This window comes from Cricetulus griseus, chromosome 7 (genome assembly GCF_003668045.3).
Source record: "Cricetulus griseus strain 17A/GY chromosome 7, alternate assembly CriGri-PICRH-1.0, whole genome shotgun sequence".
Classification (NCBI taxonomy): Eukaryota; Metazoa; Chordata; class Mammalia; order Rodentia; family Cricetidae; genus Cricetulus; species Cricetulus griseus.
The window spans coordinates 3,606,314-3,633,069 of NC_048600.1; the positions used below are offsets into that span (position 1 = coordinate 3,606,314).

At 41.7% G+C, this 26,756-nt stretch overlaps 1 protein-coding gene across 1 annotated transcript in view; it reads left to right on the forward strand.

The window, feature by feature from the left end:
* The first annotated feature begins 1,466 nt into the window (after nt 1-1,466).
* Nucleotides 1,467-26,756, forward strand: part of Sos1 (SOS Ras/Rac guanine nucleotide exchange factor 1) — an 83,842-nt gene continuing 58,552 nt past the window's right edge. Inside the window, exons 1-2 of the mRNA XM_027425997.2 lie at nt 1,467-1,647; nt 22,135-22,260. Of these exons, the coding sequence (XP_027281798.1) occupies nt 1,561-1,647; nt 22,135-22,260 (213 nt within the window). The 5' untranslated portion in view covers nt 1,467-1,560. The remainder of the gene's footprint in view (nt 1,648-22,134; nt 22,261-26,756) is intronic.

Below are 26,756 nucleotides of genomic sequence, written 5' to 3' on the forward strand. Positions count from 1 at the left end.
CTCAGATGGTTTACAGATGGACTCCAAAATGTCATCTTGAACACGTTCAAAGTATGGGGGGTGAAAAATATATTCTGTGTGTATATTATAAAGGGGAAGATGTGACGACTTCATCCAGATTCTAGGAGATCGTCTAAAGATTAAGAACACTGGTTTCAAACATGTTTCATCTGTGAGATCTTGTTTATTGTACTCCAAAACAGCAGGACATAATGTCAGTTTGAGCCCAGGCTGGTTCTTCGAACTGTCTTCTCAACTATGAAATTAAAACTCTGAGAACTAAAACACTTTACTCGGAAAGCGTTCAATGATAAAGCATAACGTGCCACAGTGTTGCACAATGCCACTGTCACAAACATCTGCATCCCTGGGATGGAAGGACAATTTGTAGATACTGCTTCTACAGCGTTCCGGGATCTTCATGTCTCTATTCTGGGTCGTGTGCCAGAAGAAAAAATAAACCATTCCTTTCAGAAGCTAATTATCCAACTGAAGCCGTGAAAGATACAAAGCAGGGTGGACTAAGCCCGTAAATGTGGCCTGTGGGTTTGAGTAGACGCGATCAATGACTACTACACATACACGTTTTCATGTTATGGAAAGGACGAGGGAAACAGGACGACCTCTCCTCCCACCGGACAAATACTGAGCAGAGGTTTTTGTGAGACGGAACCTATCTTTTGTGCTATCTGTTTGGTATACAGTGCATGCTCAGGGCACTCCTTATCTTCATGCTGGGAACAAAGTACACACACCCCTTTCTGAGACCCAGGGTCTTAGGACCTCCTGGAGCGGCATGGGCTCCGGGCCTACGGGGCCACACAAAGGGGGCGTTTTGCCTGCTCACCCCCCCCCCGCCCCACACACACCCAGGCCCTTCGGTCCCGGGTTCGCCTTCAGGGTCCCTCGGCCCCGCCCCTGCAGTGCCCTCCCAGCCTCTTGCGCGCGCCCCTCCTCATCCGCGGGCAGCCGGAAAACCCGGAGCGAACCGGCCTGGGCCGGCGGCGCATGCTCAGTCGCGGGCAGGTTCAGTTTGCTACTAGGAAGCTCCAGCGCTACACGCGGCGGCGGCGGCGGCGGCGGGCGGCGGCGGCGGCGGCCCCAGCAGCGAACTCCGGCCCTTCCCCGCCTCCGCCCGACCCCGGTCCCCGGGCTCCGCCCCGCTCCGAGCTTCGCGCTCGACTTCCCCGCAGGCCAGCGGGAGCCACCGGTTAGAGCGTCCCTCCACGCGCCGTCTCTCGGCGGCCCAGGCCGTGCCGGGGAGCGCAGTCCGGTTGCGGGCGTCGGAGGGCGGCCCGGGGCGGAGCGGGGGGCCTGCCCCGGGGCGGTGGTGCGGGATGCAGCCGCCGCCACCGTCGGGCTGCGTTGGTTCTCGGCGACCGGCGCGCGTGTCGGGTGGGTGGGCGGGCCTCGCCCCCAGCCGCCTCGCCAGCGCTAGCCCGGCCGCGCGGCGCCCGAAGGGGCCGGGCTGTGCGCGGGCTGCGGCCCTGCTCCGCTCCGCTCCGCGCCGCGCCGCGAGCCGCCGCCCCTCCGCCCGCCCCGAGGCGTCCCGCGGGCACCATGCAGGCGCAGCAGCTGCCCTACGAGTTTTTCAGCGAGGAGAACGCGCCCAAGTGGCGGGGGCTGCTGGTGCCGGCGCTGAAAAAGGTAGGAGCGCCGAGCCCGCTCCCGGCCGCAGCCCGCGCCGGGCTGGCCGAGAGCGGGGAGGCGGGGCGCGCACCGCCGTCTTTCTCCCTGGTCGGCAGGGTCCCCGGGAGGACCGTGCAGGCGGCGATCTTCCCCGCGCCCGGCTGCTCCAGCTGTTGACACCCGCCCGGCGTGCGTGGGAAGGCCACACACAGTTGGGGAGGGTTGGCCCCGATAATCCAAGCGCTGAGGCGACGGTTAGAGGAGCCTCGGTTTACCGTGGAGGTCAAAGAAGGCCACTGCCTACCGTCTCGGTCTTAGCGAGCTGCGGTCAGCCTCCCGTTTTGGGAGTCCAGTGCGCTCTTACTGGCTGGAGAGTGCCCTGGCCACAGTGCTTGCCTAAGTAATTGCGAGGTAGCCTGCCAGCAAGAACATGGCCTGCTTGGCTTTGCTCGCCTTCAGTCACTAACTCCCGGTCCTTTTGACACTCCCCCAGCCCCATTACAGGGGTGATGCACATGCCACTGTGTTCAGATGGGTTCTTCTGGGGAGTCTGAGAATCTTTGAACCCTTGTTTGGTTTGGCGCTTTGTATTTTTAGTCTTTGTGTGTTACTTTGATTTTACCAGAGGTTAAAGTAAATTTTTTTTGAAAATGTTGCTACATTTTAAAAGCTCCTAAAGCAACACTGTAAACAGTCTGTTCTTTGGTTTGGCATTTCGAATTTTTAGCCTTTGTTTTTTAGATTGCTAGTGACTAAATCTTAAAAGCTTCCAAAGCAACATTGTTACTTAGTAGATTCTGTAGTAAGACATCTGAAACAGAGGTGGTTGAGTGGATTTTAAAACAACCGGATTGTTTTTGCTCACATTTGCCTTACCTGTAAAAACTGCTTTACTCTTTCAGTAGTTTTAATCTAAATTTCTTGTTGCTCAAATAGTTTTCAAGCTATCTTTGCTAAAATACAGCTTTGTTTCAATTGAGAATTGAGAGTGTTTACTGTACCATTGTGTGGAGGCTTTTATTATACCAGAGAGTTTTGAAAGGTGTTTCATAGTCCTCAAAGGCTAGCAACTTTTAGTTTCTCCTTTGCCCTGTTCATCCCTTCCCCTGTTGGTATCTTACGGTGGAAATTGCCAGAAGACTTTGTTTTTATTTTTCATATTTAGGTTACTGGTTTCTATCCTCAAGTGTCTCACTGCTTACAAACCTCTGTGGTGTTTTTCTATGGAAATCAAAGAGGCCACCTTGTCGTGCATACTTTGTTCATTAATGATCCCATGAGGCCTCACTCCGTCTTTTTTTACATTGGTTTACCTGCACACTTGACTGCTTAGCTTGTAGAAGTGGAGAAGTGTGCCTCAAGATGCTTGAAGCTTGGTATCTTGACAAGATGAGAGAGAAGAGTTGATTTATATGTATAAAAGCCCTCACAGGACATTACCAGTTTGGGGTATTTGGTTTAAAAGCAAGGAGCTCAAAAATAACACTTGAGAACCCTTTGAAGTGGTGGAAAGTGCATTGTAGAAGTTGGCAGACCTCTCTAACCTGCCACATGGGTGGCCCTTGGTGAAATCTATTCACAGACACATTTGTTTGGCTGTCATTGTGGTGTTTTGTTTTTTAATTTATGTAATTAGTTGCCACTATCCTAAATGAAAAGTATCACATAGGCTGAATTCCTATTTTGTTCTTGAGTTATAGACAGTCTTGCCATTTTCACACAACAGTAAATTACTAGAGTTGTAAGTGGCTGCCTTCTTGAGAAAGTGTTGTGTTTCCAGTTTAACACAGTGTTACTCAGGTTGGTTGGTTTTCCATTTCAAGCAGAGGTATCCCTGCAGAAGTGATGTGTTTATAGAATCTTCCTAACATGTAAGGTTCTTCTCATTTAAATTCTCACCTACAATGCTCTTCAGACACCTAAGACAGCTTGGACATATTTTTCATAATCTGAATATGCTCTTGTATCTTAAAATTACTGAATTATCATCTATGTGCTGGGCATTTCATGTAGATGTGTCCATGGACATTTTGTGTGGGTGTGTCCTTATCTTGAACTCTTTCTTCAGACTTTAAACTACTTGTATAATGCCTAACTATGCCTTTTCTTACCGGAGGCTTTTTGGACAGACTGTTCCTTTTATCTGGTCTAATACTACTCAATCTCAGAGATTTTTCCCAAACCCTCAGGGCTGAGTTGGATAGTGCTCCATTGTTTCATGCTAGCATCTTATCCTAACGCAGCAGTGCCTTTTAAGTTCCAGTTTACCTATCCATGCTTTCCATTCCCAACCAGAGAATAGGAATGTTATCCTACTGTGCCTGACACCTGTTAGGATTCATTTTGAACAAGTGCTTTTGTGTGTTACTTTGAGTTTGCCAAAGGTTAAAGTAAATTATTTGGAAATGTTGCTACATTTTAAAAGCTCCTAAAGCAACATTGTGACTTAGTAAATCTTCAAACTGTCTTCCCGCTTTTGGTTTGGCAGTTTGAACTTTTAGCCTTTGTATGTTACTTTTAGTTTGCCAGTGGTTAAAGTTATTTGAAAATGTTGCCAAGTGCGTAAGGGGATACTCAAAATAAAACTACCCCTCTTCCGCCCCCACCAGTTTTTAACTTCTTGGTTAATGGCTTTAGAATTTTATTTGGTTGGCTCAAAACTCTGAAGTCATCCCTGCCTCTTCTCTGTGTACTGCTGCCCACCTTCAGACAAAACCTTATGTTTATCAACATCTAACATGCTTTTGTAATCTGCTCTCCTAACCGCTTGGAGTTTCCTCTCCCGGATGACTGTGATAGGCTCTCAACTGAGTCCCTTGCCCCAGTCCACTTGCTTTTACATATTTCAGACGTTATAATATACCTTTGAAAGTGTTAAACATTTGTTTAGAATTGTTGATGTCCTTCAAGTTAAAATATTTTTAGCATGGAATTTATAAGATGGCTCTACCCTGACCTTCCTATTTGATTCCCTATCAAAATCTTTCTAGATAGGACTGCTACTTTTCCTGAATCTATTTATTAGGCCCCATGGTATCTGTCACGTCCCACAAATACATGATGCTTGTCTCAGAACAAGTGTTTGCCCTTGGCACTATGGATAAATGGCATAGCTTTAAAAGGTGGCAGCGGGTATATCTAGATAAAAAAAACTCGTGCCTCATCCTGTAGCCCAGACTAGTATTGCATGTGCAGCCTGGCTGTCCTGGCTCAGCCACCCTAGTGCTGGGGTTGTAAGTATGGCCTAGCACATCTGGCCAACGAGGAAGTAACACTTGATTTGAATTTTGGTCAAGGAAAGGAAAGAATGGGACCTAAGGTAAGGGAGAGAAGCTGCAGCCTGGTTTACTAAGTTCATCTAAGAAGAGAAAGTACCCATTTGTTTTAGGATGGATGCTATGTGAATGGTATTGAAAAGGCAGAACTGTCAGGCCTTAGCCCCTCACTAATGACTGCAGAAGTGTTAAGGAAGTGGGAAGAATCTTTTCAATTTTGCTTGCAGTCATGTTGATTTTAAAGGCTTTTTGGATTGTCTAGGCATATTTCTCCAGTTGGCAGCTCAGTTTTGATACCTTATGCAGCAGATTTGGAAGTCTGAGACAGAAACCAAATGAGGTCTTTGTCTATAGAAAAACTTAATATGGGTCAGGTTTGGTAGTACGAGCCCATCATCCCAGCTACTCAGGAGATCAGTGCAGGAAATTAAATATTCAAGGCCAGCCAGGACAACTTTTGCAAGAATTTGTCTCAAAACAAAAAGTAACAAAAGAACTGGAGATGAAGCACAGTGGTATAGTAGCAGACCGCAAACCTAGTGTGTCTGAGACCCTGCATTCAATCTACATTACTGACAAACATACATAGGAATATTTTTGGTAGGTTTGTTCCACTCCAAACAACAATCTAAATATCTATTTGTCTATCAGTAATCAACAAGGAAATGAATGAACAAATTGAATATAGCCATATAATGGAATAAAAGGGAATGAGGGTTACTGATATACATGTCAATATGGCCAGCCCATTTAATAACTGATAAAGCCAAACTAAAGCAACATGCTCTATATAGCTGTCTCATACTCCTGTTGTCACAGCATGAAGGCAGAGGATCAGGAGTTAAGGTCATTCTTAGCTATATAGGGAGTTTGAGACAATAACAAAATGGAAGAGACTTTTATGTTTCCTTATCTTGATTGTGCTCATGGTATCATATATGCTAGGTACTGTCAGATTATACAAGTTAGATATATACATTTTATTGTTGTCTTGTTGTTTCTCAACAAATACTGAATACCAATATAGTTATCATCTTAGGTCCTATTACTGTTTCACCATGGTTGCTTTATCACATGTCTGTCCACTCTTTAACTCCCATCAATCTATTGTTTTGCTTTGAGACAGTCTCTGACAATGCAGCCTGGAACTCACTATGAAGCCCAGGCTGGTCTCAGACTTGTGACAACCATCCTGTCTCAACCCCTCCCACTCGGTAATGAGCTTCTCTGTCCAGCTTATCTGATTTTTTTTTTTTTTTTTTTTTGGCTTGTGCCAAACTCAGAGAGATCAGGATGTACCTCCATACTAGGCACTTATCTGATATTTTGATGAATTTTATACTTGCAGGTTATAAGCACACTTAATTCCTAAATGCTCCAACCTGCATCAGTAACTGAAATCAGTAGCTTTTTTTTTTACAGTTCCTTTTGTTTTTATAAGAAGTTTATGTACAGTGGAATATATACAGATGTTATTTGTACTACTTAATGAATGTATATTATCAAAGTCTCTAATAAAGTGTAGACTATTACCATGGCTCTTAAAGTTCCCTTTATGCCCTTCTAATCAACTCCTGCCTCTCCTTCCAGAGATAGCTATTGTAACCTTTCATCATCCCACCGTAGTTAATCTTATCTGCTCAGGAACATCATGTAAATGGATTCAAGTAGTGTATATTTTTAGTGAGGCATTTGAGATTATTCTTTAAGAATTCAGTCCTTTTTTCCATCATGTGACTATGTTACAGTTTATCTAGTCAATGAATATCTGATGCTTTAAATTTGTAGCTATTGAAAGCTGTCATAAATGTTCATTTAAAAATTATAAAATTACATTTATGTGTCTGTGCATGTGTGCACATGCATGCATGAATGTGGAGTCACAGGACAAGTTGCATGAGTCTTCCCTCTGCCATGGAGATCCCTGGGATCTAACTCTGCAATGCTGGCAAGTGAGCCACTTCACAGCCCCAGATATTCTTGTTGTTGTTGACATAGTATCATGAAACCCAGGCTACCTACGAACTCCTGATCCTCCTGCCTTTGCCTCCTGAATGTTGGGGTTATAGGTGATCACATTCAGTTTCCATGGTTCTTATCCAAGTCTAGTTATAAACATCTTTCATTACTTGTACACTAATACCAAGAGACATGGCATGTAAGATAGATAGATAGATAGATATCTGTTTATGAGAAACTGCTAGACTTTTCCCCAAGAATGGTTGTACCATCTTAATCATCATTGATAGATGAAAGTTCCTTGCCAGTATTTGGTGTTACTAGTCTTTAATTTTAGTGGCTTGAAGTACTAGCTTTGTGTCCCCTTGTAAATAATTATATTGATTACTTGTTTATATTCTTTTTTGAACCTCTGTGTGTGTGTGTGTGTGTGTGTGTGTGTGTGTGTGTGTGTGTGTGTGTGTGTGTGTGTGTTTGTGTGTGTGTGTAGGTCAGAGAACAACTTACAGGAGTTGATTTTTCTCCTAACACTCTATGGGTCTCTGGGATCAAATTGACATCATCAGCCTTGGCAGCAGACACCTTTACCCTCTGAATCACCTTGTTGGCCCACTGCTTTCATATTCTTATTAATCATTCTTGTATATTCCTTTCAACAGTGTCTACTCAACTTTTTTGTCCTCCACAAAACATTGAATTATTTTTTCTTTTTAGCATTATAAGATATATTACATATTCTGATCACTATCCTTTTGATAATGTGTTTTATGATTTTATTTATTTATTTATTTATTTATTTATTTTGAGACAAGGCCTCATGTAGCTCTGGCTTGCCTCAAACTCATGATCCTCATGACTTTACTTCCTGAATGCTTGCATCATAGTTGTATACTACCATGCTAGGCATGAATATTTTTGCTAGCAGATATCTTGCATATTTACTTTTCTAGTAGTATTTTTTTTTTATTTATTATGTATACATCATTCTGCTTCCAAGTATATCTGCACACCAGAAGAGGGCATCAGATCCCATAACGGATGGTTGTGAGCCACCATGTGGTTGCTGGGAATTGAACTCAGGACCTTTGGAAGAGCAGTCGGTGCTCTTAACCTCTAAGCCATCTCTCCAGCCCCCTCTAGTAGTGTTTTTTGACAAGTAAAATTATAAGTATACATCTATCCATCATCCATCCATCCATCCATGGTCTCAAGTAGCCCAGGCTGGGCTTGAACTGTGTAGCTGAGGCTGGCTTTGAACTCCTGATCCTCCTCCTTCCACATCCCAAGTTCTGGGATTATGGGCCTGTGTCACCATGCCTGCTTTGTTTTTATAAGTGGAGGTCTCACACTGTAGCCCAAGTTGGCATGAAATTCACTACAGCCTCCAGGTTGACCTTGAACTCATAATCCTTCTGCTTCTACCTTACAAGTGAGCCACCCAAGCCAGCTACATAGAAATTTGAAGGATCACAGTGTACTTCCTGGGGCATAATTAATTAACTGAGAACTAACCTGTTGGCAGTAAGTCCATTGTAGGAAATTTTTGTAGACATTTGTAGAAGGGAAGCAATAGCTGTGGACATAGAGTAAATTGAACAAATTTTTAGAGATTTAGAAGAATATTGATGATTGAAAGACAGGGCAGTAAGAGGCATCAAAGAAGTTTTCCTAGGTTTATGACTTAAGGGTCTTTATGGTAATGAAAAATGACAGAAATAAAAGGAAAGTACATTTGGAAGAAAATAAGAAACCATCAAGATGGCTCCTTAAGTAAGGGTGCTTGCCACCAAGTGTGCTAATCTGAGTTAGATCTCACCTTGTGGGTCCCATTTACTGGCTAAATGGTTAAGATGACCCAGTGGCTGCTCTTCCAGAGTTCAATTCCCAGCACCTTACAACTGTCAGCTTACAACTGTCTGTAACTCCAGTTCCAGGGGATCTGACACCCTCACACAGATATGCATGCAGTCAAAACACCTAGCACATAAAATAAATAAATCTTGCTGGGCACAAGTCTTTAATCCCAGCACTCCGGAGGCAGAAGCAGGCAGATCTCTGTGAATTCAAGGCCAGCCTGGTCTACATAGCAAGCTCCAGATCAGCCAAATATAGTGAGACCATGTTTCAAAAACCAAACCAAAAGAAAAAAAAAAATGTGTCTTGGATTTTAGGGTAGTGCTAAGGAAAATTTGCCAAGGCCTCAGGAAGTCTTTGAGTGAAAGCTGGCTTTCATAGGAATGCCAGATCTCTGAGGAACGTTGGTCTGCCTTAGTATGTTTGCCATGCACAAACGCATCATTGGATTTCAGAGTGCAGTAGCTGGGACCCTTAGTCAAGTACTGCCCCCAGTCAGATCTGAGAGAGGTCCATTGTTGTGATCAATTAGGCTCATCCCTGGCTATGAATTGCCTGATTTGGGATAATTTAGTTAAAATTTTCCCCATGTAAAGTAGGCAGTTTGGTCCCCTGACACTTCTTATGTTCAAATACAATAAAAGATATTCTAAATTCTTTAAAAACAATTTTCACTAGAATTTAATGATATACAGTTTGCTTCAGCTAATCAAATGAACTTTGTTTCATAGTGTGATAGCTATTCAGAGTTAAATCTGCAGTTTATAAAAGCAGATAGAGAACAGTAACTCAAGACAGTTTCAGTGATGCCTAGATAGTCACTACGAAAACTCAGTACAGCCTTGGAAGTGACTCCTGCTTACTACTAAGGCAGACAGAAACAAACGGACAGGGTGTTACGATGATGCACGAGGAGAACCTTGGCACAAACATGCCAGGCGGACAGAGCTTAGTGAGAAGTTTTATTAGAAAGGGAAACAGTGGGGGGAGGGGCGGGAAGAAAAGAGGTGAAGAGACAGACAGAGAGAGGACTCAAGAGGGAGACAGGAAAAGTTCTGTCTGCCCCAAGGGAACAGCAGGAAGGAGAGCGGGAAAGAGTGTAAGTGAGCCGGGTCCGTCTTTTAAAGGGGTCCTTTGCGTGCGGTGCAGACTAGTGTTCATGGAATCCTGGGATGACCAGGGCACTGCCTGAGTGCCTTCTGCAGGTGACAGGGGCAGGACAGCATCATGCCAGAATCCTTACACAGGCAAAATTCCTCATAAAGTTCAATTTTGTTAATTTTCCAATGGAGTTGGAGGTTAGTGTACACATGGGAGAAAATAGTAAGTTAACCCCCCCCCCAATTGTTTTAGTGTCCTGATATATTGGTTGCTGTAGAATTTGTTCAGTTGCCTCTGACTGAGAAACATGCCTATATTTTTTTGGTGAAATTTGCAAGCGTACATATGTACGTGCATTTTTTTTTTATTATTATGTGTACAGTGTTCTGTCTGCATGCTGCCTGCAGGCCAGAGGAGGGTACCAGATCTCATTCCAGATGGTTGTGAGCCACCATGTGGTTGCTGGGAATTGAACTCAGGACCTTTGGAAGAACAAGCAGTGCTCTTAACCACTGAGCCATATGTACGTGCATGTGTGCATATGTGCTTGCGTTCAGGCGTGTACGTGCATGCGTATAGGCATACGTGCACGCGTGCGTTCATGTGTACGTGTGTGCTTGCATTTGTTTGTGCCCACAGGCATGTGTGTGTGCACACAGGCATGTGTGTGAGCATACGTGTGTACGCATGTGCATGCGTTTATGTGTACGTGTGTGTTCGCATTTGTTTGTGCGCACAGGCATGTGTGTGTGCATGCGTGTGTACATGTGTGCTTGCGTGCTTGTGTGCATGTGTGTATGCGCACGCAGGTGCATAGGTTAGCCTGCCCTGCAGCGTTCGTATGGAGGTCAGGGAATGAATGGATTTTGTTGTTGTTGAGACAGGGTCTCACTGTGTGGGCAGGCTGAGCGCTGCCAATAGTGTGCGCCACTATGCAGGGTTCAGAGAGCCAAGACGGTGATCTGAATTAATTCAACTCCTGCAAATTGTCCTCTGACCTTTATATGCTCTCCTGGGTATGTATGTCTACACATATAAACACAACACACTGGGGAGTAAAGAACTGTATTTTTAAAAATTATTCTAAAATTGTTGAATCTTATGTCTTAAAACCCGTTGTCAGTTCATTTCTTTTTTTTTCTTTTAAAATGTATTTTAAGGGCTCGAGAGATGGCTAGGTGGTTAAGAGCCCTTGCTGTTCTTGCAGAGGACCCAGGTTTGGTTGCCAGTATCTGCATGATAACTCAGAACCACCCATAACTGCATTTCTAGGGAATGTGACGCCCTTGTGTGACCTTCAGGCATGCACATGCTGCCCAAGTATACATGCAAGCAGGGTGCTCATGCATAATATAACCTAAACAAATTTAAGTGTTTTTTTTTTTTAAACTATCAAAAATTCTGTCAGAGGTTTCAACATTTGGAAAAGCTCTAATTTCTAGATTAATATAATTGAAATTTCTATAATGCTGCCAGGATGCATACAATGCTATTTATAAAGTTTACTGTCTATATTCCCTAATGGTTCAGAAGTCACTTAGGCACGCTATTGAAATTTCTGGCTAATTTTGTATTTTCCTCTTGCTCTACTTACTCTTCTCGTGTTCTGTCTGGTAAGAAAACCAGTCAGATGTATGTGTCCACAGAATTTAAAGTAGCATGCTATCAGTGAAGTCATGGATACTTTCTAGATATTCACACACTCAGTAAGGTTTTCAGAGCTATGACATAAGTCAGTGATCCCCAGTTACATTTCTTTTAAAGCATTTTAATTTTTATTTTTTCAAGACAAGGTCTCTGTGTGGTCCTAGACATCTGTGTATTTGAAACATAATTTATAGTCATTACTTAAATAGCAAATTTGCATTAATTATTAAGTCTTTGTACCTTGTTTGTTTTTCAGACAGGTTCTCATATAGCCCATGCTGATCTTGAATTGAATAAGTAGCTGAGGATGACCTTGAACTCCTCATGCTTTACCTCCACCTCTAGAGTGCTGGGTCACAGGTTTCTAGCACCATGCCCAGTGTTACTAGTTTTGATGTAGGTACTATCCCTATTTTATAGAGTAGGAAGTATGTCTGCCATCCAGAGTCACATTGCTATCAAATTAAAGAAGTGGTTTTAACATGTTTTAAATTCCCCATCTATGTCAGAATGGCCTGCATATAGTCCTTTATTATTTGTACAATGGGGAAATTGGGATCCAGCTTGCAAGATTGTTTGCACATATGCCACCTAAGAGTTAACAAGCCTTGTCTGGGGTGTGCTGCCACTAGGAGCCATACTTATCAGAGTGGCCTGCACTGCCATCTGAGGCCATGGTAATGATGTCTGTGTCCATGCTACCAGTGAGAGGTCTGTGTCTGTGCCTGTGGTCCTACTGTGGCCATGGTCTGTATTAACGTCCATGCTCCATGTTGCCACAAAGTTCATGTGATGTTCGAGGTCTGTGCTGCAGCCTGAGGCCATGTTGTTGTCTGAAGGTTATGCAGCATCTGGGGACCATATTGATTTGAGTGTCCTGCGCTGCCACCTGAGGCCATGTTGATGTCCATAGTCCATGCTACCTCTGAGTGGTTTATCTGGGTCTGTGGTCCTACTGAAGCCAGGAGCTGTGTTTGTGGTCTGTGCTCTCACCGGAAACAGTGTTGAGGTCCATGATCTGCGCTCCTGCTGACTGTGAAGAGCAAGGAGGCTACTTTTGCTATGATATTAATGACTACAGATGCACACTTGAGAGGGGAGGGCATGGAAGTCTTCTATAACAACCTACCCCCACCTAAAATCCCTCCCCCCAAAAGTACCAGCATAGACAGGAAGCCATCAAAGAGAACTCTTAAAAATTGTGATGGGATGCTAAAGTGTAGTCGCCACAATTGATGGCTTCTGGAGGGCGTGCAGGAGGGGACGGACTCAGTTCTATTTGAGGCAGGCCACTGGGAGTTTGACCATGCTCCAGTGAATTTATGGGCAACACAAATTGAACTTTTTTTTCTTATTTTTTATTTTTTTGGAGGGGGTAAGTGGCAGACAAGGAAGGACTGGAACTGAGTGTGATGGGGTACATGAAGTAAAATTCCCAGCTAATCAATAAAAATGTTATATTAAAAAAAGAGTTAACAGCCTTTAGTTAAATTATGTTCTTTTTTAAAAGTTTTTTTTTATTTGCTTGTTTTTAATTTCATGTGCATTGGCGTTGTGCCTGCAAGTATGTCAGTGTGAGGGTGTCAGATCCCTTGGAACTGGAGTTACAGACAGACAGTTGTGAGCTGTCATGTTGGTATTGGAAACTGAACCCGGGTCCTCTGGAAGAGCAGTCAGGATTCTTAAACACTGAGACATCTCTCCAGCCCAAATTATGTTCTTTATAAAATGCATTATTTCATAATTAAGGTTTAATTTTTATTTATTATTATTATTGTGTGTGCATCATAGGTACAGCATGTATGTCTAGGACAGCTCTGGAGTCACTTAAGTTCTACCTTCATGTGGGTTCTGGGGATTGAATTCAGAATGGACTTGTGCATCGGTCTAACACCTTCCCACTGAGCCATTTGCCTGTGGTATGTGTACATGTACCCCTCCCATGTGTGCACACAAAATAAATAAAATGTAATATATTTTTTTTGGTTGATGTGACTCTAAAAAGTAATGGTGTAGCTGGGTGTAGTAATACCCACATGAAATAACAGCATTCTTTAACACACCCCAACCCACATCACACACACACACACACACACACACACACAGAGTAATAAATATAATTTACATTTCAAATACACAGACGGGCTGTGTAGAAAGACTGTCTCTATTTTAAAAAAGTATTTTTATTTAATTTAATGATGCAAAATGCACAGGCTGACTTGACTGATACATATTCACACATAATATACTTTTCTCTCACATTCACAACTCAATAGATGGGTGAATCCAGAGGAACGACCATGATCATTACATAGAGTAGACTGTATTAACAAAGTTTATTCCAATCCATTTCTTCCTTTGTACTTCAAAACATCTTCCTTATGTTGTTGAGATAAACCCACAGGAAAACCGTGGTGCCTAAGGTTAGCCACACCTTCAGCCTGTCAGGTTTGGCGTCTGACACAGAGCTTTGACTGTGTTCAAAAGCTGCTCCTGAGGTTCTGAAAAGGGGTAAGTAGCAAACACAGTGCCATCTTACCAATACAGATGTTGTTTGTTTGAGACAGGGGCTCAATATGTAAACCAGGCTGGCCTTGAACTCAGATCTACCTATCTATACCTCCAAACCCTGCCCATAAGAGTAAGGGCAGGTCTCATTCTCATGTAAACCTCCTGCTTGCTGTTGAGCCTTTGCTAGGACTAGAAAACTAATCTAGTGCTGATCAAAGTACCATGGAGGTAAAGAATAGTAATGACTGTTGATTCACTCCAGCCTCAGACCTTCCACTCTATATTATATTAATATTTTAAAGACGGGGTCTCACTATATAGCTGGGGCTGGCCTTGAATTCCAGATCCTACTGCAACTGCAATAAAAATGGCCCCAATAGTCCCATAGGGAGTAGCACTATTAGGATGTGTTACCTTGTAGGAGGAGGTGTGTCATTAGGGGGTGGGCTTTGAGGTCTCAGAAGCTCAAGCCTGGCCAGCGTGTCTCAGTCTCTTCCTGCTGCCTGTGGATTCAGATGTAGACCTCTCAGCTACTGCTGCAGCAGCTGCCTGCAGGCCACCATGCTTCCTGCAAAGATAATAATGGACTAAACCTCTGAACTGGAAGCCAGCCCCAATTAAATGTCATAAAGAAAAATGTTTAAGATTTGCTGTGGTCATGGTGTCCCTTCACATTTACTTATTTAGTAAAACTCTAAATAAGACACCTGCTGAGGCATCCCACACGCCTCTTTTTTGTTTTTAATTTTTAAGACAGAATATAGCCCAGGTTGATTGACCCTGAATACCTGATCCTTCAACCTCCACCTCCCAAATATTTGGATTATACACGTGTGCTACCACATTTTGCTGGTACTCTCTTGATTTTTAAAAAAGGATTTATTTGTTTTATGCATTTTTTTCCTGCATAAGCCAGAAGATGGCACCAGATCTCCTGGAACTGGAGTTAAGGGTTTTGGGAACTGAACCTGGACCCTCTGCAAGGGCAATAAGTGCTTCAAATCATCTCTCTTACCCCTCTCTAAATTTCTTAAAGTTTTGAAGTCTATCATATAAACAGTGAATATAACTTACCAGGTTGGTTTAAAGAATAATGAAATTAATATCTGTGCCAAACACAGATTAAAAAGTCATTTATTTTATATTTGAGACAAGTTCTCATATAGCCCAGGCTGGCCTGGGACTCTTGGCAGTCCTCATGCTTTAGCTTCCTGAGTGTTGAGATTTGCAAGCACAAAACACCATTCTCAAGATGAACTAACATTTTAAAATTATTATTATCACTTCTTTATTTTATGTCTGTGGGTATCTTGCCTGCATGTATGTCTATGTACCATGTGCATGCCTGGTGTTCACTGAGGTCAGAAGAGGGTGTCAGATCCCCTAGAACTAGAGTTATATTGGTTGTGAGTCCATGTGGTTGCTGGGTCCTCTGTAAGAGCAGCAAGTGCTTTTAATTGCTGAGTTATTTCTCCAGCCCCTGTATGTAGATTTTTTTTTTTTTTTTTTTTTAAAGGGGAGAGGGTTTTGAGACAGGGTTTCTCTTTGGCTTTGGAGGCTGACCTGGAACTAGCTCTTGTAAATCAGGCAGGTCTCGAACTCACAGAGATCCGCCTGCCTCTGCCTGCCAAGTGCTGGGATTAAAGGCGTGCGCCATCAATGCCTGGCGCACGTGTTTTTTAAATGCATGTGTTTTTTAAAGATGGTTTCACTCATAGCCCAACATCATCATATAGCAGCAGCTGGGCTTGAACTTATAGCAGCCCTCTTACCTTCACTCCCAGCTTTAAAACAGGGTTTTCCCTATTTTATTATTTAAAAATTTTTTGTCTTATTTATTGGCTTCCCATTCGGATCTCTTTTAAAGCGGATTGCACTTTAATTACTTGGCTGGGCGTTTTCTTGTGCAGTATCTTTTGTGGTTGGTCTCCAATATTATTCACTGACTTGTATGTTTTGTATGTTCACATTTGCTCAGTTGTTGTTGGTGCTCTTGGTTTGCTTCAGAATCAAGATTTCTTTTTTTCTTTATTAACTTTTTATTGATGTTTGTGGATTTCATATCCTGCATCTCGATCCCACTCATCTCCCTATCCCTTCGTGTCCACCCCTCTGCCCTTGCAACCTCCTCCCTAAGATAAAACAAATAAAATTTAAAAGGGGGGGGGGGAGAGAAGAAAAGTCTCATCATGGATACTGTAGTGTGACACAATGAGTCACACAGTAAACCCTTTGATTCATACATTTTACTTGGAAGTGTTCATTGCAGAGTATGGTTCCAGGCCTCTGGTTTCTGCTACACTAGCCCTCACTGGATATCTGTTGTCCTGTGTCATGGAGGGACAGACCCCTTCATGTGCTCTAGCAGATCAAAAATGGGGCGGATGATGGGATGGGCCAACTCATAGCTCCGCCTCTGGGCCTGGGTGGTTGCTGAGTTGGTCAGCCCACTGGCTCTCTATCATCCTCACCACCAGGGCAAACGCTCCATCACCTGCCCTCCTCCCCAACCATGTGCAGTAAGAAGCCAGGGGCAGCTCTCCTGTATGGTCCAGGTGAGGTGCAGAGCCTGCTTTCCCAGGTGCTGCAGATGGTGAGGAGCAGGGCCAACTCTCTTGCTGCCGCAGGTGGCTAGGGACGAGTTGGGCAAGATGAGTAATTTCATATAAAATCTTTTAATTCTCTTTGGATTCTTTGATTTATTCAACTAACCTAAAGTGAAACCAGAATCTTAAAGTTACCACAAGAAATTCTCCTACCTCACACCACATGATCTTCTAATTCTGATAGTTAACAGGAAAGCTCTAAGTGCAGCCGCAGACTCTAGTGAGCTGTATAGTATCGACTGCTGCACAGGGAATGCTTCCAGCATCTAAAGTTTCTAGGTCTGTACTCAGATAAGCTAAAATAGGATCCTTCTTCTTCCAAGTCCCCCAACTGTGTTGCACTGATGAAGGGGCATCCCCTTTTGGTGTCTTTTAAAATAAATTCTTTAACGCCTCAAGTTTCAAAGATAGCCTTCATGCTTTGTTTTACTGTGTGGTGTATATTTTTACATCTGTGTGGGTGAACACATGTGAAGGTCAGCCACGAAGCTAATTTCACATGTCTTCCTTGGTCATGCTCCATTTTATTTCTTGAGGCTGTTGGGTAGCTGACTGCCTTGTCCCATGGATTGCCTGCCTTCTGAGTGCTGAGATTACAGTTGGCTACTATGCTTGCTCAGTTTTTCCTGGGTGTTAGGGATCCAAACTGCAGTCTTGATGCTTGTATGGCAGTCACCATCCACTGAACCTTCCCCTTAGTTACTTTTAATTTTTTCTTTATAGATTTCTAAATGTTCTGTTTATCAAGGCTGAGCACTTAGTCTGTTCCTCATATTGCAGTAAGTCTAGTCCTAATTTTAGTGGTACTAGTCAAAAAGGAACAGAGGATTCAGAGGCTAATCTGTCCTTTTCAAAAATCAGCTCTTTATGTAATGGTTTCATGTACTAATGAATATTAGCTAAATTTACTTGTTTCAGGTTGTAATTTTTAGCTTTCTACATTTATTATGAATCCTTCCATAAGGAAGAATTCCTCAATTAGGGATATTTGGCTATATAATATGTAGATCACTTAGGAAAATTTGTATGTATATTTAATTTTTTTCAGGGTGAAGAATTAGTAACCACAGTCATTTTCAGTATGAGGTTTTTTTTTTGTTTTGTTTTGTTTTTAAGATTTTATTTATTTACTATGTATACAGTCTTCTGCCTGCATGCCAGCAGAGGGCATCAGATCTCATTCAAGGTGGTTGTGAGCCACCATGTGGTGGCTGGGAATTGTACTCAAGTCCTCTGGAAGAAGAGTCAGTGTTCTTAACCTCTGAGCCATCTCTCCAGCCTGAGGTGTTGTGTTTTTGTTTTGTTTTGTTTTGTTTGTTTTTGTTTGTTTTTGCTTTTTATGAACACTAGCAATATTCAGTTTTGGTAACTGGAAAGTTCAATTTCAAGATTTTTGTTTTTAACCATCATCTACCTTCTTAGCCTTATAAAAAGCTGTTGTATTTTGAATAGTTACAGTATATTTGGTTTTAAAGTTTGTTTACTTTGTTTTGTTTTTGAGACATGGTTTCTCTGTGAAACAGCTTTGGCTATCCTGGAACTCACTCTATAGACCTGGCTGACCTTGAACTCACAGAGATCCAACTGCCTCTGCCTCCCTAGTGCTGGGATTAAAGGTATGAGCTACCAAGCCCAGTTTAAAGGTTTTTCTTTTTTAAGATTAATTTTATTTTTACTTATGCATATCACATATGTGTGAATTCCCACAGAGGCCAGAAGAGGGGGTTGACTAACCTGGAGTTACAAGTGGTTGTGAGCCACCCAATGTGATGCTGAGAATTGAACTTGGGTCCTAAAGAGCAGCAAGTGATCTAAATTGTTGAGCCATCTCTCCAGCCTTTCATCAGTGAGACAACTTTTTATGATATTCAGATGTTCTGTTGTTATGCCCTCTTGCATACTTCCTGTCACAATTATATGTCCTTAGCTTTATAGTGTCTTAAACTATACAGTTTTGATTTAAAGAATTAAGTCTGTATATGTTCACTGAAAAATATTTGCTGTACATGAATCCTATTGTATTTGTATATGTGTGTGTGTGTGTGTGTGTGTGTGTGTGTGTGTGTGTGCGCGCGCTCGCGCGCGCGCGCACGCACGCGCACACACACACACACACACACACACACACACTTATGGAGACCAGAGAGGTTCCTTGGTTTCAGTTCTCCTTATGTTTTGAGACAGAATCTCTTACTGTCATTGATTCTTTAGTATTTTCTTTTCTTTAAGGGGGGGCGTCCTGTTACTAAGGCTGAGAGATGGCTCAGCAGTTAAGGGCATTGCTGCTCTTGCAGAGGACCTAGCACACGCAGTAGTTCACAATGGTCTGTAACTCTAGTTCCAAGGAATCTAATGCCCACTTCTGGCCACCACAGGCACCAGGCACATAAGTGGTACACATAGGCAAAACACATACACATTAAAAAAAAATGTTTCTTAGAAAAATGTATTTTTATTACTTTATGTGTACATGTGGCTATGTGTGAATATGTGCACATGAGTACAGGTGCCCATAATAGAGGCCAAAAATTTTGGATCACTTAGAGATGGAGTTACAGGTGGTGTGTGCTGCCCAAGTTCCCAGAACCTGCTGGGAACTGAACTTGGATCTTCTTGAAGAGCAGTATGAACTCTTAACCACTGAGTCATCTCTTTAGCCTCTAGTGAAGTATTTTCATTTAAGAAACTTAATTACATTTAAAGAAATATATTAAGTTTATGTGTCAGTAAATATAAGTATAAAATACAATGTTTTTCAAAACTACATTTAAAGGAAAATCCGCATCTAGTTTAAATACATTTTAAAATTTGTTTTACCATTGGTCATAAGACACACACACACACACACACACACACACACACACACACACACACACACACACACATTCAATGTCAGCCTTAAATGGCTTCAGGGAACTGTTGTGAGATTTGTCAGGGTCTGTACAGTTTGGATCTTTTGGGTCCCAGTTTTGAATGTAATGGAGTACTTTAGCTCTTAACACTGTCTTGTAGGCAGCATTTTTTTCTTTTCTCTGTATTAGGTGAAATATAATGCTACTTTTCTGTATTTTGTTATTCTTTTTTTTTATTTTAGGGGCACTTATTACTTTTCTGTGTCTTAGCCACATTTTTCTTGGATGACTAACGATCAGTTAGTGTAAATCTAGCAGTTAGGAATATGCTTCACTTTTAGCCATGGTTTCAGTCACAGGACTTAAAATTTTTTCTTGAGGAAATAAAACAATTTATTGGTCTCTTGTGTAAATGACTTTTACAAACCTAATTTGAGGGAATAGATAGTAAAGATTAGTGTTCGGAAACTTAGAAATACATTTGGCATTGTCTTCATTTTCTGTAAGTAAAGTAATTCTCTGTTTGACTTGTTTACCTGATAGGTTTTACTCGGCTTTTAGCAACTACCAATAAATGAAATTATCAAATTTGAATTCTGAAAAATTTCTACAAAAAATACCAGATTTCACCAGTATTTGACTGTACAAGAATTACAGTTAGCTAATTATTGTTTTTAGTCATTGTGTTTCACTGGTGTGGCTATATATAATGAATTTGATTCTGCACAATAAATGCCTGTCCTAATTTAAACGGATGTTGTATATGGAATATTTTCTGTTTGAAGGCATGCTCCTGGAATCAACTGTCTTCCTAGCCTTATTGCCTCACAAGAATTTCATTTTTACACCTCAACAAAACGGGGGTGGGGGAGGTTTCAGGTATTTCCTAATTGCCAGAGCTTGGAGTAAAAAGAAAGGAGAAAATTAATCTATAAATAGTTGAACAAGGCCTTTCCTTTTCCAATTAGATTGATAGAAGAACATAAAATTACAACTGGTTATCACAGCTGCAGTACCTGGAGTACCTGGGTTGGTGCGTAGTAAAATATAAGCAGTTATTGTGTTAGACTCACTTCTGTATAGCTAACCCTTAACAGAGTGTATGTATAATATTTAAGATGTAGCTCAGTTGGTGTTAGTGTCTGCATAGAATCCAAGACGCTGTGGGTTTGGTCCCCAACAATAACACACACACACACACACACACACACACACACACACACACACACACACACAAAACCTGTAACCCACTACTCAGGAGGTGTGATAAGGTTGTCTTTACACATAGTGTGTTTGAGACCACAATAAGTAAGTCTTTATAAGAGATGAATTCATAAACATTGAATCCTGGGAGACTCAGTGACCATTTTACTTTGTCACATGAAAAGATCTACCAATGTTGATTAAAGTAGGGCAACATGTATCTTAGGGTTTCTGTTTCTGTGAAGAGACAAAATGACCATGGCATTTTTTTTTAATTTATTTATTTATTATGTGTACAGTGTTCTGCCCAGGCCAGAAGAGGGCACCAGGTTGCATTACAGATGGTTGTGAACCACCATGTGGTTGCTGGGAATTGAACTCAGGACCTCTGGAAGAGCAGCTAGTGCTCTTAACCTCTGAGCCATCTCTCCAGCCCCCGACCATGGCAACTCTTATAAAGAAAATTTTTAATTGGGTGATTTATAGTTTCAGAAGTTTAGTCCATGGAGGCATGCATATGGACATGATCTGCAGGCAACAGAAAGTGAACTGTGTTACTGGGCATAGCTTGAGCATAGGAGACCTCTCTCACCCCCAGAGTGATCATCCATCTTCTCATAGTATAGTAGACTAAATCACAAGTGTCAAAGTGCTCATTTGGGTCTGTGTGTGTGTGTGTGTGTGTGTGTGTGTGTGTGTGAGTGTGTGTGTGTGTGTGTGAGAGAGAGAGAGAGAGAGAGAGAGAGAGAGAGAGAGAGAGAGAGAGAGAGAGAGAGAATGCACGGGGGAGTAAATTCTTACTTTTCACACAGGGTCTCTGTTTCTCCTGCTGCAAGGAGGAATCCAGGCTAGCTGGCCTACCAGTTTCTTGGCAATTTCACTGTCTCAGACTCCATCTGGCTATAGAAGTGTTGTGATTACAAATGCGTAATTTGTATGTGGATCAACTCTGGTCACCAGACTTGTGCTTTTATCCTCTGAGCCATCTCCTTGGCTGCATTTTGATGTCAGATGACTTTGTCTTCACAAATATCTATTAAATGTGTGCTGTGTATGCTCTATAGAGTACTAGATGCTGGATATTCTCTAGTGAACCTGATGAGATGTCCTCTTGGGTCTTATCATTGGGTAAAGAAGGTAGACTTAAACAAGAGGCAGAAACCCATCAGAGATCAATTCTACCCAAGTAGAATGTTGAAAGAAAGTTGTAACTGATTCTGGGCAGACATCCCACATAAACTGAATGTTTTATTACCACCTTAGCCTCTCCCTCCTACTCCCATTTCTGCATCTCATTGCAAACCATAGTATATGCAAAAAATAGTGAAGTTACAGTTAGGTAACTGGATCTCCAAAAGCTATTAATAGCATGCATGGTGCATGAGGCTGGGAACAGAGGATGAGAAGCCCTGATTTTTTGGACAATATTCAATCTATTTGTAGGCTAGTTCACATTCTTTAGAACAAACCATTTTAATTACTTCACTTTCTTTATAGGTTCAGGGGCAAGTTCATCCTACTCTTGAGTCCAATGATGATGCTCTTCAGTATGTTGAAGAATTAATTTTGCAATTATTAAATATGCTATGCCAAGCTCAGCCCCGGAGTGCTTCAGATGTGGAGGTATGACAAATGACAACTTTTGTTCTGTATTGACAGTATGTATTTCTAGCTGTATGTTTGTTGTAATGGCAGTAAAGGAGAAAAGTGTTTGATGTGATAGCTTATATGTGTTTTAGCTGTATAACTTTCAGATTTGACCTTTCATTTAAACCAACAACTTCATGTTACTACTAGGATGATCTTTTCTTTCTTTTTTTGAGACAATGCCTCTCTGCATAGTCCTGACTGTCGAGGAACTCACTATGTAAAACCAGAATGGTCTTGAATTCACAGAGATCTCTGTTCATACTTTTAAGAGTGGAACATGTACAAAAGTTTCATTCCAAAAACTTCCCTTCAGAAAGTTAAAGGATTGACAATGAAATACTGAAAATATCTGAGGGAGAACAGTAGACAAGATTGGATCAAAGAAAGATGAGCCTAACAGCTTCACTGGTAACAGTTACAGAGCAGATGTGGACATGTGACAGTGACAGACTAAAGCTAAAAGTTCCCAAAATATGGCACTTAAAGAATTAAGATGCCAAGCACTGGTATTATGCAGACCTTTAAAACCAGCACTTGGGAGTTAAAGGCAAGAAGATGGGGTTTCCAGATCAACTTTGACTATATAGGAAGTTCAAGGCCAGTCTGAGCTATGTGAGACCCTCTCTGAAAAAGCAAAACAAGAGAGTCCAGGAGAGGGTTCTATTTATTCTTACCCTTAACTTCTAAAGTCCTAGGACTTTAGATAGGTGTGGAAGATTGCTGTTTCAAAGAAGCAGCTAATGGAACCTGGCCTGTGAGTTATGGGGTAAGTCATGAGGGAGGTCTGGATATCAGTTGAGGCAGTTAAGCATCTAGGAACATTGAGGGTCAGGGGTGTAGCTCATTGATAGGTAGGATACATGAAGCCTCAGGTTCCATCTCCAGGGTCAGCCAGAGCCCCATTCCCACCACCACCACCACCACCACCCAAAAAAAAAAAAAAAAAAAAAAAAAGAAAGGGAATAAAACAGAGAACATCATACAGCATGTTTGAAATGTAGAAAAGATTATGTACAGGGTGACTCTCATTTCTTAACTCATTTACAGTAGGTTATTTGTGGTGGTTTGGTTTTGTTGTTGTTGTTGAGACAGGATCACATGTAGTCCCTTTTGACCTTGAACTCAACTTGTTGTATAATCAAGAATGACTCTTAATCTTTCTGCTTCCACCTCCCATTTACTGGGATTTCAGGAGTCCCCCACCAGGCTTGGCTGGTTTCTTCCCATTTCCGTTTAATTGTAAAGTCAGATTTTTTTATTCACAACTTCTCTTAAGTACCTATTTATGTTGTTTCACAGGGATCTTGAGTAGCGCTGCTTGCCTGACTTTTATCACATCAACAATTTCAGTTGGACTTTCTTTTTGATCCTTGCTATGTTTTTCTGGGGTTTGGCAGAATCCAGACTTATGTCTAGTATATTAGAAAGGGCTCACAAATCTCACCTTGCTTATCATTCTGATGTTGGTACATTCTAGGAATTTGCTAATCTGCTGACATTGCAAATACAAATCGGATCTTTCCATTTATGTTTACAGAACTATACTTGTCTCATTTCATCTTTAATATATAAACTAGGAACAAAAAGCCATATGAAATTCTAATGCGTAGGCTTTGGGGCTGAAGATAGTTTTTTGTAAGAATATGTAAGAATATGACAGTAACAAGAATGCCAGTAACTTATGTAATAAGCTTTATCATTTCTTTTTCAAACATTTATTTTTATTATATTTAATTATATGTATGTGTACACATCTGTGTGTAGACATGTATAAAGTGCAGGTACCTACAGAGGCCAAAGGAGTTGGATCCCTGTCTTAGTTAGGGTGCAAGTTGGGGAGGAAAGGGTTTATTTGACTTTCATTTCTGCACTGTAGTCCATCATGGAAGGAAGCCAGACAGGAACACAAACATAACAGAAAGCTGGAGGCAGGAGCTGATGCAGAGGCCATGGAAGAGTGCTGCTTACTGACTTGGTCAACCTGCTTTCTTATAGCACCTAGGAACACCAGCACAGGGATGGCACCACCCACCCATAATGAGCTGGGCCTTCCCCCATCAATCACTAATTAAGAAAATGCCCTACAGGCTTGCCTACAGCCCAATCTTATGGAGACATTTTTTCACTTGAGGTTCCCTCCTTTCTGACTCAGTTTATGTCCAGTTGACATAAAACTATCCAGGACAATCCCCCTGGGTCTGGGATTACAGGCAGTTGTGAGCTATGTGTTGGCAGACTCAGGTCTCCTGGAAGAGAATTACTTGTTCATAACCACTGAAATTTTATAATTTCAAAGTGCTAGTTTGTAAATTTCTATATCCTTACATTAATCCTATGGGGTATTTTTTCTTTGCTTATGTATTTGAAAATTGATTCTCAGAAGGTAATAAACATAATGAAGATTTAAGGCAAAAAAAAAATCAGTTTTCTGAACTGGAGAGAATGCTCTCTGGGCTGTAAGATCACTTAGTGCATTGATCATCCAAAAAGAAGTAGAAAAGAGTAGTATGCTTCATAAAACAAGGGCAAGGTTTATTTGGGAAACCCTGTTTCATAAGTTCCTGCGTAAGGTTATAATATAAACTATTGAAAATGTGTTATTTATTTATTTATTTGTGTGTTTGTGTGTGTGTGTAGACTGCCACATTTGCATGAAGGGAACAGCTTTCAGGACTTTCTCTCCTACCATGTGGGTTCTGGGGATCAAGCTCAGGACATCAGGCTGCAAGTGCACTTACCTGTTGAGCTGTCTCATCAGAATGGAGATGGATTATTTTTTATTGCATTTTTTTTTAAGTTTACATACAAAGTACTGGGTAAACCTTTTTAAAAAATTCATCGGGGCATGTGGGGGGTGGGGAGGGGAGGGGAGAGGACATGCATGTAGTATGTGTGGAAGCTGGAGGGCTGCTTCTGGAGTCTATTCTTCCACTGTGGGTTTCTGAGCTCAGGGGACTGACCTCATGCCATCCGGCTTGTGCAGCAAGTGTGTTTTTGCCAGGATGTAAGGTTTTCTACGGCGTTTTCATGCATGTGTCATTTGTAATTTGCTGTTACTCATCCTCTCCCCCTCCCTTCTATCCCCTTTTTGCTGACCCCCTCCCCCAATAATCCTTCCTTCAACTTTCATGGCTTATGTTTGATGTTGTCATTCTGAATTGAGGTTTTAAAGTGTTAGGAATCCCGTGGCTGGAGAAGAACCATTAACCTAGGAGGTGGAAGGCCCTGGTATAGTCCAAAGCACAGTGCTGAGTGACTAGAGAGGTGATGAGGAGAGAGCTAGAGGGAGGAAGGGGTGCTTTGTGTTTCAGGTGTCCCTTTGTTATCCTTTCCCCCTCCCAGCCCCCTCCCAGCATTCCTATCCCCTTCATCACATGGATAGCAGCGTCCTGGCAGAAAGGGTTCCAACTAGGCATTGAAGAGATTTTCTACTTTTATTTTTTAACTATAAGAATTCTTTCACTTCTAATTAAACTATACTTCTAATGTAATTAAAACATGCAGTTTTAGAGACTGGCACCTGAGCAGCCTTGATCATAGAATGAAGAGAAGGTTAGAATAACTGTGGTAGATCTGCTGCTAGGATGTCTTAAATGCATTAGATCTATACCTTCCTCACAGCTAGCTCTAGAGCATCCCTGCCAATGTACTTACTGGTAAAATTTTCATTCAGGTTTGTATTCAGGGGCAATGTTGAATTTCATGTAGTTTTACATACTACTAGTTGAATACTGAGAAATTTGTTAAAGGTTTTGTAATACTGACCTCTACTGGCTCTGATTGGGGTATACTGCAAGTGGGTTTTAAACACTGGAAGGGAGCACTTTTTGCTAATTAAAGAAGGGGATTTAGCTATTATAACAGGTCATTCTTTAACTTTCAATCATATTTTAACCATATAGCTTCTAGATGTTAGATTTGAAATAGTTTCCTAAAAATGGATCTGAGCTCTGCTGTTACCATTACAGACCACTGAATATCATGACTTGTAGACAGTCTTGGAAGTAAATATTCTCACGTGGTGGTTTAAAAAAAATCTGAGGTTTTAACTGAAAATGCTTCTGGAGTTTATAATTGGGATTAAAGTAAGGATGAAAGTAAATAAGTATTTATTTAGCTGACTGTGATGGTGCATGCCTTTAATCCCAGCACTTGGAGGCAGAGGCAGGTGTTTTCTGAGAGTTGAAACTAGCCTGGTCTACAGAGCGAGTTCCAGGACAGCCTGAGATACACAGAGAAACCTTATCTCACACCCCTCTCCCCAAAATAATTATTGGAGTTGTATTTGCTAAGTAAGTGTGGGTCTCCTTCCTTGAAACTGACAGTGATGTTTAAAGTGACTTACCAGTATTGCCTTCAGTGTTATTGATGGTAGAGTTCAGGGAGTGATTTCCCAGGCAATTAAAGTATGTCCAGTCCCTTAGTTGCCTAATTAAGAAACTAATACAACTGCAGGATTTTTAAAATTA